The 15211-nt window shown below is 42.4% G+C and overlaps 1 protein-coding gene across 1 annotated transcript in view; it reads left to right on the top strand.

Moving 5' to 3' along the window:
- SLC25A1 (solute carrier family 25 member 1) overlaps positions 1 to 15168 on the top strand; it is a 67874-nt gene extending 52706 nt beyond the window's left edge. The window contains exons 7-9 of the mRNA XM_073674932.1: positions 9156 to 9271; positions 9725 to 9798; positions 12891 to 15168. Of these exons, the coding sequence (XP_073531033.1) occupies positions 9156 to 9271; positions 9725 to 9798; positions 12891 to 13005 (305 nt within the window). The 3' untranslated portion in view covers positions 13006 to 15168. The remainder of the gene's footprint in view (positions 1 to 9155; positions 9272 to 9724; positions 9799 to 12890) is intronic.
- Positions 15169 to 15211: the final 43 nt, after the last annotated feature.

The raw sequence follows: 15211 nt of genomic DNA, 5'->3' as shown, positions 1-15211 counted from the left end.
GCAGCAATATTCCCCAATGATAATCTGCATGTGCTGTGCCCATGCTGCAGATTTTTCCGCAGCGTTTATGCTGCACTCAAAAATCCGCAGCATGTCCATTAATTTTGCGGAAACGCGGCATTTTCGCCGCCATTGACTTGCATTAGAACGCGCCAATACCGCAAGACTGCATCTGTACTTGCGTTATTGGCGCGTTCTAATGTGCGGATGGTACCCGAGTGTGGAGAAGATGAGACTCTCCTCCACACCCAGGTACCATTAAAAGCTGTAAAAACAAGAATAAAATAAAAAATAAAGATTATATTCACCTTCTGACTTCCCCCGGTCTCCTTCCCTCTGCTTGCGTGCAAGACTGAAGGACCTTCGGTGACGTCACAGTCATGTGACTGCAGGCCCTTCAGCGCAGTGTCTCGCGATATCCCGGCAGCCAGGAACGAGCCAGGAACGAACGCGGCAGCGCACGCCGGGCCATCGAAGGGTAAGTATAGATGTATTTTTTTTATTTTTAAACATTCTTTTACGGTCACACTATATAAATCCATGCCGGTTGCATGGATTTATATAGTGTGACCAAGTTATCAAGCACTTTCCAAGTGATGCTAAAATCGCTTGGAAAGCGCTTGTCAATCCGCATGTGAATCCGCATGTATTCCGCAGGAAAAACGCATGTACAATCCGCATGCATTTTTTCTGCCAGGGAGATGCAGAAATGATGCAGAAATTTTCTGCTTCATTTCTGCATCGTGGGCACATAGCCTTACATTTGCAAATTGTCTCTTCAGAGTGGAAGAGGATTAGAAGTCTAGCGCCACCTACTGTGTTGGAAGCAGCGATTCTAAAAGTCAATATCGCCTCTATAATGAGCCTTGCAATATGACTTGGGATAAAAGCCAAACCAAAATCTCAGTTTGCAGACACGGTGTTTTTTTTTTTTCCCTCATCAGTGCAAAGAATGAAATCTGATTTGCCGATTAGCAATTGTTTAATTGCCTGTTTAGACAGGCCAATTGTACTTCTATGTTAATAAGACTATTCTGTGCAAATAGAAAATTATTGTTTTCGGCAGCACAACATTTTGTTGATGTGCTGTAGAATGATAATTTTTAGCAAGCTTAAAAATCATTTCACCCGACTATAATCGGGAAACTTATTATCGTCTAATATAAATGCAGCATAATGCACATCAGATTTCTATCTGTAAAAGCTGGATGTGATACCCACTATTTATGCACCCTGTATGCTCATACCCTGTTAAGTTCACAACTTCTAAAATTGATGTATTATAGAACATTGCCAAACTGAAGTAATTGACACAGTCTCTTGTGAACTTTTGGCATGCGGTAGCTGGGTTGTTCAATGTAAATTAAGGTTTGATTTATTGGATTACATAGAGCTGAGCTTATTATATGCTGCTGATTCTTGAATGTTCTGCTAATCTTCACTAATCATGGAAAGTATTTCTAATTATCTTCAACCTGTATAGGATGTATAGCCTGGCTGCAGTTTTATCTAGCGTGTATAGCTTGGCTGCAGTTTTATCTGGCGTGTATAGCCTGGCTGCAGTTTTATCTGGCGTGTATAGCTTGGCTGCAGTTTTATCTAGCGTGTATAGCTTGGCTGCAGTTTTATCTAGCGTGTATAGCCTGGCTGCAGTTTTATCTAGCGTGTATAGCCTGGCTGCAGTTTTATCTAGCGTGTATAGCTTGGCTGCAGTTTTATCTGGCGTGTATAGCTTGGCTGCAGTTTTATCTGGCGTGTATAGCTTGGCTGCAGTTTTATCTAGCGTGTATAGCTTGGCTGCAGTTTTATCTAGCGTGTATAGCCTGGCTGCAGTTTTATCTAGCGTGTATAGCCTGGCTGCAGTTTTATCTAGCGTGTATAGCTTGGCTGCAGTTTTATCTAGCGTGTATAGCTTGGCTGCAGTTTTATCTAGCGTGTATAGCTTGGCTGCAGTTTTATCTGGCGTGTATAGCTTGGCTGCAGTTTTATCTAGCGTGTATAGCCTGGCTGCAGTTTTATCTAGCGTGTATAGCCTGGCTGCAGTTTTATCTAGCGTGTATAGCCTGGCTGCAGTTTTATCTAGCGTGTATAGCTTGGCTGCAGTTTTATCTAGCGTGTATAGCTTGGCTGCAGTTTTATCTAGCGTGTATAGCTTGGCTGCAGTTTTATCTAGCGTGTATAGCCTGGCTGCAGTTTTATCTAGCGTGTATAGCTTGGCTGCAGTTTTATCTGGCGTGTATAGCTTGGCTGCAGTTTTATCTGGCGTGTATAGCTTGGCTGCAGTTTTATCTAGCGTGTATAGCCTGGCTGCAGTTTTATCTAGCGTGTATAGCTTGGCTGCAGTTTTATCTAGCGTGTATAGCTTGGCTGCAGTTTTATCTAGTGTGTATAGCTTGGCTGCAGTTTTATCTAGCGTGTATAGCCTGGCTGCAGTTTTATCTAGCGTGTATAGCTTGGCTGCAGTTTTATCTAGCGTGTATAGCTTGGCTGCAGTTTTATCTAGCGTGTATAGCCTGGCTGCAGTTTTATCTAGCGTGTATAGCTTGGCTGCAGTTTTATCTAGCGTGTATAGCCTGGCTGCAGTTTTATCTAGCGTGTATAGCTTGGCTGCAGTTTTATCTAGCGTGTATAGCCTGGCTGCAGTTTTATCTAGCGTGTATAGCTTGGCGGCAGTTTTATCTAGCGTGTATAGCTTGGCGGCAGTTTTATCTGGCGTGTATAGCTTGGCTGCAGTTTTATCTGGCGTGTATAGCTTGGCGGCAGTTTTATCTAGCGTGTATAGCTTGGCTGCAGTTTTATCTAGCGTGTATAGCTTGGCTGCAGTTTTATCTAGCGTGTATAGCCTGGCTGCAGTTTTATCTAGCGTGTATAGCTTGGCTGCAGTTTTATCTAGCGTGTATAGCTTGGCTGCAGTTTTATCTAGCGTGTATAGCCTGGCTGCAGTTTTATCTAGCGTGTATAGCTTGGCTGCAGTTTTATCTGGCGTGTATAGCTTGGCTGCAGTTTTATCTGGCGTGTATAGCTTGGCTGCAGTTTTATCTAGCGTGTATAGCCTGGCTGCAGTTTTATCTAGCGTGTATAGCTTGGCTGCAGTTTTATCTGGCGTGTATAGCTTGGCTGCAGTTTTATCTGGCGTGTATAGCTTGGCTGCAGTTTTATCTAGCGTGTATAGCCTGGCTGCAGTTTTATCTAGCGTGTATAGCTTGGCTGCAGTTTTATCTAGCGTGTATAGCTTGGCTGCAGTTTTATCTAGTGTGTATAGCTTGGCTGCAGTTTTATCTGGCGTGTATAGCTTGGCTGCAGTTTTATCTAGTGTGTATAGCCTGGCTGCAGTTTTATCTAGCGTGTATAGCTTGGCTGCAGTTTTATCTAGCGTGTATAGCTTGGCTGCAGTTTTATCTAGCGTGTATAGCTTGGCTGCAGTTTTATCTAGCGTGTATAGCTTGGCTGCAGTTTTATCTAGCGTGTATAGCCTGGCTGCAGTTTTATCTAGCGTGTATAGCCTGGCTGCAGTTTTATCTAGCGTGTATAGCCTGGCTGCAGTTTTATCTAGCGTGTATAGCTTGGCTGCAGTTTTATCTAGTGTGTATAGCCTGGCTGCAGTTTTATCTAGCGTGTATAGCTTGGCTGCAGTTTTATCTAGCGTGTATAGCTTGGCTGCAGTTTTATCTAGCGTGTATAGCTTGGCTGCAGTTTTATCTAGCGTGTATAGCTTGGCTGCAGTTTTATCTAGCGTGTATAGCCTGGCTGCAGTTTTATCTAGCGTGTATAGCCTGGCTGCAGTTTTATCTAGCGTGTATAGCCTGGCTGCAGTTTTATCTGGCGTGTATAGCCTGGCTGCAGTTTTATCTGGCGTGTATAGCTTGGCTGCAGTTTTATCTAGCGTGTATAGCTTGGCTGCAGTTTTATCTGGCGTGTATAGCCTGGCTGCAGTTTTATCTGGCGTGTATAGCTTGGCTGCAGTTTTATCTGGCGTGTATAGCTTGGCTGCAGTTTTATCTAGCGTGTATAGCTTGGCTGCAGTTTTATCTAGCGTGTATAGCCTGGCTGCAGTTTTATCTAGCGTGTATAGCCTGGCTGCAGTTTTATCTAGCGTGTATAGCTTGGCTGCAGTTTTATCTAGTGTGTATAGCCTGGCTGCAGTTTTATCTAGCGTGTATAGCTTGGCTGCAGTTTTATCTAGCGTGTATAGCTTGGCTGCAGTTTTATCTAGCGTGTATAGCCTGGCTGCAGTTTTATCTAGCGTGTATAGCTTGGCTGCAGTTTTATCTAGCGTGTATAGCTTGGCTGCAGTTTTATCTGGCGTGTATAGCTTGGCTGCAGTTTTATCTAGCGTGTATAGCCTGGCTGCAGTTTTATCTAGCGTGTATAGCTTGGCTGCAGTTTTATCTGGCGTGTATAGCTTGGCTGCAGTTCTATCTGGCGTGTATAGCTTGGCTGCAGTTTTATCTGGCGTGTATAGCTTGGCTGCAGTTTTATCTGGCGTGTATAGCTTGGCTGCAGTTTTATCTAGCGTGTATAGCTTGGCGGCAGTTTTATCTAGCGTGTATAGCCTGGCGGCAGTTTTATCTAGCGTGTATAGCCTGGCTGCAGTTTTATCTAGCGTGTATAGCCTGGCTGCAGTTTTATCTAGCGTGTATAGCTTGGCTGCAGTTTTATCTAGCGTGTATAGCCTGGCTGCAGTTTTATCTGGCGTGTATAGCTTGGCTGCAGTTTTATCTAGTGTGTATAGCTTGGCTGCAGTTTTATCTAGCGTGTATAGCCTGGCTGCAGTTTTATCTAGCGTGTATAGCTTGGCTGCAGTTTTATCTAGCGTGTATAGCTTGGCTGCAGTTTTATCTAGCGTGTATAGCCTGGCTGCAGTTTTATCTAGCGTGTATAGCTTGGCTGCAGTTTTATCTAGCGTGTATAGCCTGGCTGCAGTTTTATCTAGCGTGTATAGCTTGGCTGCAGTTTTATCTAGCGTGTATAGCCTGGCTGCAGTTTTATCTAGCGTGTATAGCTTGGCGGCAGTTTTATCTAGCGTGTATAGCTTGGCGGCAGTTTTATCTGGCGTGTATAGCTTGGCTGCAGTTTTATCTGGCGTGTATAGCTTGGCGGCAGTTTTATCTAGCGTGTATAGCTTGGCTGCAGTTTTATCTAGCGTGTATAGCCTGGCTGCAGTTTTATCTAGCGTGTATAGCTTGGCTGCAGTTTTATCTAGCGTGTATAGCTTGGCTGCAGTTTTATCTAGCGTGTATAGCCTGGCTGCAGTTTTATCTAGCGTGTATAGCTTGGCTGCAGTTTTATCTGGCGTGTATAGCTTGGCTGCAGTTTTATCTGGCGTGTATAGCTTGGCTGCAGTTTTATCTAGCGTGTATAGCCTGGCTGCAGTTTTATCTAGCGTGTATAGCTTGGCTGCAGTTTTATCTAGCGTGTATAGCTTGGCTGCAGTTTTATCTAGTGTGTATAGCTTGGCTGCAGTTTTATCTGGCGTGTATAGCTTGGCTGCAGTTTTATCTAGCGTGTATAGCTTGGCTGCAGTTTTATCTAGCGTGTATAGCTTGGCTGCAGTTTTATCTAGCGTGTATAGCTTGGCTGCAGTTTTATCTAGCGTGTATAGCCTGGCTGCAGTTTTATCTAGCGTGTATAGCCTGGCTGCAGTTTTATCTAGCGTGTATAGCCTGGCTGCAGTTTTATCTGGCGTGTATAGCCTGGCTGCAGTTTTATCTGGCGTGTATAGCTTGGCTGCAGTTTTATCTAGCGTGTATAGCTTGGCTGCAGTTTTATCTGGCGTGTATAGCCTGGCTGCAGTTTTATCTGGCGTGTATAGCTTGGCTGCAGTTTTATCTGGCGTGTATAGCTTGGCTGCAGTTTTATCTAGCGTGTATAGCCTGGCTGCAGTTTTATCTAGCGTGTATAGCCTGGCTGCAGTTTTATCTAGCGTGTATAGCTTGGCTGCAGTTTTATCTAGTGTGTATAGCCTGGCTGCAGTTTTATCTAGCGTGTATAGCTTGGCTGCAGTTTTATCTAGCGTGTATAGCTTGGCTGCAGTTTTATCTAGCGTGTATAGCCTGGCTGCAGTTTTATCTAGCGTGTATAGCTTGGCTGCAGTTTTATCTAGCGTGTATAGCTTGGCTGCAGTTTTATCTGGCGTGTATAGCTTGGCTGCAGTTTTATCTAGCGTGTATAGCCTGGCTGCAGTTTTATCTAGCGTGTATAGCTTGGCTGCAGTTTTATCTGGCGTGTATAGCTTGGCTGCAGTTCTATCTGGCGTGTATAGCTTGGCTGCAGTTTTATCTGGCGTGTATAGCTTGGCTGCAGTTTTATCTGGCGTGTATAGCTTGGCTGCAGTTTTATCTAGCGTGTATAGCTTGGCGGCAGTTTTATCTAGCGTGTATAGCCTGGCGGCAGTTTTATCTAGCGTGTATAGCCTGGCTGCAGTTTTATCTAGCGTGTATAGCCTGGCTGCAGTTTTATCTAGCGTGTATAGCTTGGCTGCAGTTTTATCTAGCGTGTATAGCCTGGCTGCAGTTTTATCTGGCGTGTATAGCTTGGCTGCAGTTTTATCTAGCGTGTATAGCTTGGCTGCAGTTTTATCTAGCGTGTATAGCTTGGCTGCAGTTTTATCTAGCGTGTATAGCTTGGCTGCAGTTTTATCTAGCGTGTATAGCTTGGCTGCAGTTTTATCTAGCGTGTATAGCTTGGCTGCAGTTTTATCTAGCGTGTATAGCTTGGCTGCAGTTTTATCTGGCGTGTATAGCTTGGCTGCAGTTTTATCTGGCGTGTATAGCTTGGCTGCAGTTTTATCTGGCGTGTATAGCCTGGCTGCAGTTTTATCTAGCGTGTATAGCCTGGCTGCAGTTTTATCTAGCGTGTATAGCTTGGCTGCAGTTTTATCTAGCGTGTATAGCCTGGCTGCAGTTTTATCTAGCGTGTATAGCTTGGCTGCAGTTTTATCTGGCGTGTATAGCTTGGCTGCAGTTTTATCTGGCGTGTATAGCTTGGCTGCAGTTTTATCTGGCGTGTATAGCCTGGCTGCAGTTTTATCTAGCGTGTATAGCTTGGCTGCAGTTTTATCTAGCGTGTATAGCCTGGCTGCAGTTTTATCTAGCGTGTATAGCCTGGCTGCAGTTTTATCTAGCGTGTATAGCTTGGCTGCAGTTTTATCTGGCGTGTATAGCTTGGCTGCAGTTTTATCTAGTGTGTATAGCCTGGCTGCAGTTTTATCTGGCGTGTATAGCTTGGCTGCAGTTTTATCTAGCGTGTATAGCTTGGCTGCAGTTTTATCTAGCGTGTATAGCTTGGCTGCAGTTTTATCTAGCGTGTATAGCTTGGCGGCAGTTTTATCTAGCGTGTATAGCTTGGCTGCAGTTTTATCTAGCGTGTATAGCCTGGCTGCAGTTTTATCTAGCGTGTATAGCTTGGCGGCAGTTTTATCTAGCGTGTATAGCTTGGCGGCAGTTTTATCTGGCGTGTATAGCTTGGCTGCAGTTTTATCTGGCGTGTATAGCCTGGCTGCAGTTTTATCTAGCGTGTATAGCTTGGCTGCAGTTTTATCTAGCGTGTATAGCTTGGCTGCAGTTTTATCTAGCGTGTATAGCTTGGCTGCAGTTTTATCTAGCGTGTATAGCTTGGCTGCAGTTTTATCTAGCGTGTATAGCTTGGCTGCAGTTTTATCTGGCGTGTATAGCTTGGCTGCAGTTTTATCTAGCGTGTATAGCTTGGCTGCAGTTTTATCTGGCGTGTATAGCTTGGCTGCAGTTTTATCTAGCGTGTATAGCTTGGCTGCAGTTTTATCTGGCGTGTATAGCTTGGCGGCAGTTTTATCTAGCGTGTATAGCTTGGCTGCAGTTTTATCTAGCGTGTATAGCCTGGCTGCAGTTTTATCTAGCGTGTATAGCTTGGCGGCAGTTTTATCTGGCGTGTATAGCTTGGCTGCAGTTTTATCTGGCGTGTATAGCCTGGCTGCAGTTTTATCTAGCGTGTATAGCTTGGCGGCAGTTTTATCTAGCGTGTATAGCTTGGCGGCAGTTTTATCTAGCGTGTATAGCTTGGCTGCAGTTTTATCTAGCGTGTATAGCCTGGCTGCAGTTTTATCTAGCGTGTATAGCTTGGCGGCAGTTTTATCTAGCGTGTATAGCTTGGCGGCAGTTTTATCTGGCGTGTATAGCTTGGCTGCAGTTTTATCTGGCGTGTATAGCCTGGCTGCAGTTTTATCTAGCGTGTATAGCTTGGCTGCAGTTTTATCTGGCGTGTATAGCTTGGCGGCAGTTTTATCTAGCGTGTATAGCTTGGCTGCAGTTTTATCTAGCGTGTATAGCCTGGCTGCAGTTTTATCTAGCGTGTATAGCTTGGCTGCAGTTTTATCTGGCGTGTATAGCTTGGCTGCAGTTTTATCTGGCGTGTATAGCCTGGCTGCAGCTTTAACATTACAAAGCCTGCTGGGACTAGCCTAGATGGTTTACATTTACATTTGTGAGTGAGTCAGTTTTTGAGTAGTGAATGTCACACCACACATATTTCATAAACCCTTCACAACTGTCATGTAGAGAATTTCTAGCATGTGTTAAGTGGACTTAAAGGGAATCTGTCATCCCCTAGGACTTATATGACCTTCTAATATGGGCAAACAGGTGATAGAAATGTAAATCCACTTCTACCTGTATGCCTCATATTAATGGTCTTGTTTTGTGAAATTTAATGTTTTATCTTTATGGTAATGATCCCTTGAGCGCCCCTGGCCCGTAAAGAATCCCTGCCTTGTGTGTTAATTATAATGGCTTCCCCCTCCCCTGCACATCACAGTGCCCTGTGACGTGCAGTTGCGGCGGGCAGATCCCGTGTCTGCGCACTTCACTCCTTGTGCAAGGCGCACTTTTCCCTCCCATCTATGGGCATTGTACTGCGGGGATCTTGTGCACAGGCGCCGGTGAGTCACTGTGACTTCTGCTTCAGTGACCTCCGGCGTGCGCAACACTAAGGTTCTCTCCCCACTTCCTCCCTAGATGTCATCGCTAGGAGCCATGTGTATATATGAATTCAGTTGCAGGTTGCCAGAACGTTGAGTACATTGTTTTCTGAAATCTCTTTGTTCAGTCCACAAAGACCGTCTAGTGTAAACGCTGAGGTCAATTATTCCTCAACCTTATGTAAATGCTATATGTCTTTGCCAGGTGACAACCCTAACAGGCCAATGAACCCACTCGTTACTGGTGCATTTGGAGCAATTGCTGGGGCTGCCAGTGTGTTTGGTAATACTCCCCTGGACGTGGTCAAGACTAGAATGCAGGTAATATGAAAAGACACATAAACGTATGTAATAACTGAGAAGTGACAGGCTGTTTCAATGTGGTTCATATGACGTGCAAAATTGATTGATTATTGATAGCAGCTCACAGGGATAGTCCACTGGTTCGGTAAAACAGAGAGGTCTGAACTGCAGGTTTTTATTGCATTCTGTATGTGACCCATGAATTTGTGTAGGTGTATACATATCTCTACACTTGATTTCATACACCACATACATGAAAAGCAAACTGTTATGGCAGACAGACTTCACTTGGTATGGAAGTAATATCATTACATATCTGAATATTGTCCAGATCTCTGGATTGATTCTGGTAATGTGTCTACTGTGTCAGAAATCAACAGATATATTGGCTGTAACATAATCGTCCGTCTGTGCCAGTAATTGTGAATGTTTCCAATTTATGAAATGTTTTTTGCATATTTTTAATTATAGGGATTGGAAGCACATAAATACAAGAGTACATGGGATTGTGCTTATAAGATCCTGAAATACGAGGGGCCCCGAGCGTAAGTTTAATGTTTCTACATATTCATCTTTGCCTTCTTAAAGGAGTTATCCCAAGAATTGAAGAAAAAAAAATATAACAACAACAAAAAAAATAATTAACTCTTAAGTGTACTTTTAACCCTTTTTAGTCTCTTTACTTACTCCTTTATAGTTTTGGTCGCTTCACTTTCTGTGGGTGGGTAGCAGCTTGTCCCATGTGGGCAGGGCCCATTGTAGTCATCTTCTACTAATGCCTCATCTCCTGTCTTCCTCCCCTGAAAGTTTTCAAAAACAGAAGTAGTAATTGTATTTTGTTAATTGATAAAAATAAACTAAGTTAATGAACAAAAAATAAATCTAAATCTAATCAATATTTGGTGTGACCACACATTGGTATCAAAGCATCAATTCTTCTAGGTACACTTGTACCTAAGAACTTGGCAGGGAGGTTATTTCAGACATCATGGAGAACTAACTACAGATCTTGTGTAGATATAGGCTTCTGCAAATCTTTCTGTCTTTTAGCACCCCCTTTTGAAAGTATCACAGCTTGTAAACATTTTTTGTAGCCAGCCAAGAGTCTTTCAGTTCTTGTTTGAGGGATTTTCATCCATTTTTCCTTGGAAAATTCTTCCAGTTCTGTGCGATTCCTGGGTCGTCTTGCATGCATTGCTATTTTGAGGTCTAACCACAGATTTTCAATGATGGTCAGATCAGAGGACTGTGAGGGCCTTTGTAAAACCTTCAGCTTGCACGTTTTGAGGTAGTCTATTGTGGATTTTGACGTGTTTAGGATCATTATCCATTTGTAGAAGCCATCCTCTTTTCAACTTCAGCTTTTTTTATAGATGGTGTTATGTTTGCATCAAGAATTTGTTGAAATTTCATTGAACCAATTTTTCCCCTCTACCCGTGAAATGTTCCCCGTGCCATTTGCTGCAACACAACTCCAAAGCATGATTGATCCACCCCCATACTTAATGGTTGGCTAGTTGTTCTTTTCCTGAAATTCTATGCCCTTTTTTCTCCACACATACCTTTGATCATTGTGGCCAAAGAGTCCAATTTTAACCTTATTGGTCCACAGGACTTGTTGCCAAAATGCATCAGGCTTGCTTAGATGTTCTTTTGCATAATTCTGAGCACGCAGGAGAAGTTTTCTTCTGATGACTCTTCCATGAAGGCCATATTTGTGCAGGTGTCTCTGAACAGTAGAACAATGTACCACAACTCCAGAGTCTGCTAAATCTTTCTGAAGGTCTTTTGCAGTCAAGCAGGGGTTCCGATTTGCCTCCCTAGCAGCTCTCACTGAAATTTAGCTTGGTCTTCCAGACTTTATGTTGACCTCCACTGTTCCTGTTAACTGCCATTTCTTAATTACATTTTGAATTGAGGAAAGGGCAACTTGAAAACACTTTGCTATCTTCTTATAGCTTTCTCCTGCTTTGTGAGCATCCCCCATTTTCATTTTCAGAGTGCTAGGAAATGTATCAACTTTAACTTTAGGCCTTTTAGAGATCATTTCATCTTCAACTTTAAGTGTTCACAATAACAGTAATCTTGACCAAAGTTTTACATGCCACTGTATGAAATTGTATGCATAGTGCTCACAAGGGCCAAGGTGTTCTGACGTGACCTTAGACACCAGTGACATTGGTTCCTTCGGGGTGGGGAGATGGTGGAGTGATGTTTCCCACTCAGGCCGCATACCCTCAAATAACTTGGCAACATGTAGTGCGTTAGTAAGAAAAGGATTCATTCCATTTTATAAAAATAAGGTATGATTTGCTTGTGGAATGTGTATATAATATAATTCACAAACTTATAATTGAATGTATATGTGAATACACTTCATTTGACATGCCCTATTTAGTTTCACATAATGCTTTTCTTGGGACAACCCCTTTGAGATTCACAAGTTATTTTCTCTTTACTTGTAAATTCAATCCCGTCACCTTCTCCCTGTGATTTTTTCCTTATTTTCCACTTCTTCCCTCAAGCAGATTTGTCACTAGGTCAATAATGCCCATCTAATGTCTCCACAGTGTGAAGTTCTTTAGAGAGGTGGTCAAAACCTTTTATATTGATGGACTATCCTTAGGATAGGTCATCAATATCTGATCAGTGGTGGTGCAACAATTCGGCACCTCCCCTGGTGCCGGCTGGATGTATTGAGTTGCGGAGCTGCACAGCTCCATCAATTGTATAGTGGCCATGGCTGGGTACTGCCGATCCACCCCCTATTTGAAGCATTAAGGAGCTGATGTATAGTATCTGGCCATGGCCACTTGCAGTTGACGGAGCACATCTGGCCGTCACCAGCACTGGGAACATCTGATCGGCGGGGATTCTGGGTTGTTGCTTCCCCAACAAGATATTGATAAGAATAGGCCATTAGTATAAATGTCCCGGATGGCCCCTCTAAACATGCCTCACACTGCTTGTTGGAATGTTTCTAGACTGTGTGTTTAAAAACGAAACAAACATTTATTGATATTTTCCATGCAGTTATGTAAATTCTGTTAAGGCAATGGTTCAGCATACTTCTGCTTCAACAATATTCAGTTTCATCTTCTTCATCTTCCCCCAGCTTTGAGATTGACAGTCAAGACTTTCCTGGAGTCTGTGGAAATCTACCATGTTCTACTATAAACATAATGCATTTGTCCTTGGTGAAGGTAGTTCTTACAACAGATGGTGTTAGAATAGAATAACTGCTGGAAGGCGGACACTTACTTACTGTAGTGCTATGGACACTGCAGCCTCTACTGAGCATGAGCCAGTATTCAGCAGCAGGCAGAGAACAGTGAAAAGAGCTTGTCAATCAAGCTAAGTGGGTGGAAACAGTTTGCAATCTGAATACACATGGGTTCATAAAAACTGGTACTTATAGCTGAAATCATAAAATACTGAGCATTCAGAAAAGATTAAAGAGTCATTCTGAGGGATGGATTTGCAGAGTAAGTACACCTTCCTCATCAGGGCCAGATGATTTGTGCCACGATGCATAAGTGTTGTTAAATATGGTGACAGATGATCTTTAATACTCTTGCTTCCCACATTCTGTTCTGTTCTGTTATTGTCTTAATGGCTGATCTACCTCATCTTGCAGGTTCTACAAGGGAACTGTTCCTCGTCTTGGACGTGTGTGTCTTGATGTGGCTATTGTCTTTATAATCTATGATGAAGTGGTGAAGATGCTGAATAAGGTGTGGAAGACTGACTGAGACTTCAAACATTGGAAAAACCAAGGATCCCACCTTACTGGGATCTTCAGGGTGCCAAAGAGTCCATTCAATCACTACAATCTCCTGTACTAAAATACTCCAGTGCCTCTAGTGCCTGAGAAATAATTCCCTTTCTTTTGTGGCATCCTCAATTTTTGGTTTTATATTACCTGCAGCCTTTAAGAACCAAAAGCCAAACTCTTTGCACCACACTTTGTTGCAACAGAAGTGAAGGGGTTAACAAGGTTTAATATACATTCACATTTTATTTGTCTATGAAAGAGCTTTTATAGTGTTGTTGTTTTTTTAAAGTCAAGTCTAGACTATTGACGCTGCTGTCGCCTACTATAAATCCTAGGTAATGTCATAAGGACATTAACGTTAAAGGGTTATTCCCATCGTAGCCTTTCCTGGCTGAGACGGCAAAAACTCCATCAGGGCATGATCGCAAACAACGAAGAAACTGACGAGTGCGGCTGAGCTACTCTGTTTCTGGTCACTCTTATAGGAATGACTAGGAGTTGTGGAAACCCTATAGCTCGCTGTGTTACGCTGTATTTGTAACATTCATTTCTATGAGCGTTATGGAAGCAACGCTGCTCAGCTGCGCTTGACTGTTATTGCTTTTAATGCTTAAGATGGTTAAACCATTTTAGTCCCTTATAAACTACGATCAATAAATGGGTAATGTCATGAAGACATTGTTTATTGAGTAAAATAAAGAGATGCATTGATTGTGATCCATAGGTTTAGAAGTTGTTGTTCTGGTACAATGTCATTTGGTTAATAGCTGTGTATGATCATTTATTATGTGCCTTCTGCACTAGGAAGATCTGTATAGCCATAAACTGATTACTAGAAGTCCTCAGGATTTGTAACATGTTGTATAGCAAATGTGGGAACACCAAATAATTTCACAGTACACAACATATCAAAGAATGGCTCAAAAGTTATTTTTAGTATTTATAGTTATTGTGGTTTTATAAAACTACTTTTTTATTCCATAAAAAAATGTCATTGTTATTATAACATTTACAAAGATATGCAATACGGTGATAAGGCTTTTTTTCTTGCTTCCCATGTGAAAGTTGCATCTCCCATCCCTTATGCAAAAGTACAGTATATATACACATATATTTATGCTCCCATAGTGTGTCTTTGTCAGTTCTGTTCAGTATACAAACATTTACCCCTGAATGAATTTTGTGCCAAATTGCCATCTGTGCTCTCTTGGGGTATGGAGCTACCTCTGCCAAAATAACAGAGCAACAACATATCCAGCTATGAGGCCTACTTCCCAGGACACAGCCACTAGTGGGAGACAGAATGTGCCTTTCCAATGATGTTTGTTAACCCCTTCACAGTAGAATAGTTACAAGCTGCTAATGTTTTGTAGCAAGATACTTCATACATTCTTAAGGAAATTGTCTAATTTATTGTGTTACTTTAAGAGATGCTTTATTGATTACGTCTGTGCTAAATGAAGAAGCTGATGACGTGCAAAATAATTAAGTTATGTTATGATATTCATGGCTACTGAGAGTTCTTAAATGCACAGTTCCAGCATCTGTACAGTGTATACAGTGAAGAGATCAGTAAGAGTATGGTATATAATGTACATTGCAATGTATGGTATGTTTGACCTATACTATGTGTGTATATATATGTAGACAGCCTGTGCTGTACCTGTGTATTTTCTGAAGATGATGCTGTTCTCTCTAATAATGCATGTCTTGGTTCTCTTCCCTGTGCCTCTGTGTATCTACGCATTGCCTCATACGTGAGTTTATTCCTGTGGACTTGCAATCCACAATATGATGATGGAATTCATAAAGTGATCATCATTGTAAACTGGGATCAAGAATGGCTCATCTTGTAACGTACATACCATATTTCCTCTGCTAGTTGAGGCATTGTGCACTCTCCCAGCCGATAAAATTCCATTTAAAGAAACTTGGATTCCATATTTACCTGCTAAAGACGATACTTGAAATGTTTTATGTTTACATTGCAGCTACTGTAACCGATGCTCTGCCTGTATGTATACAATTGTGCTCCTCTCCGAAGGAGGATCAGGGCTCATGTCACAGTTCATCCGTCTCAAGCCAAATGATTATTTACTTCTAAGGATATTAATAAAGCCGGTTCATGTTTGTCTTCTGATTCTCGAGTGATGTCATTTGTAATAGGTAAACTCCTCTTTAAT

This window comes from Phyllobates terribilis, unplaced genomic scaffold, assembly GCF_046119375.1.
Source record: "Phyllobates terribilis strain yellow unplaced genomic scaffold, ASM4611937v1 Scaffold_1__5_contigs__length_1240528914, whole genome shotgun sequence".
Lineage (NCBI taxonomy): Eukaryota > Metazoa > Chordata > Amphibia > Anura > Dendrobatidae > Phyllobates > Phyllobates terribilis.
The sequence above is the reverse complement of the archived record's forward strand: the minus strand, read 5'-3'. Positions and strand labels throughout refer to the sequence as shown.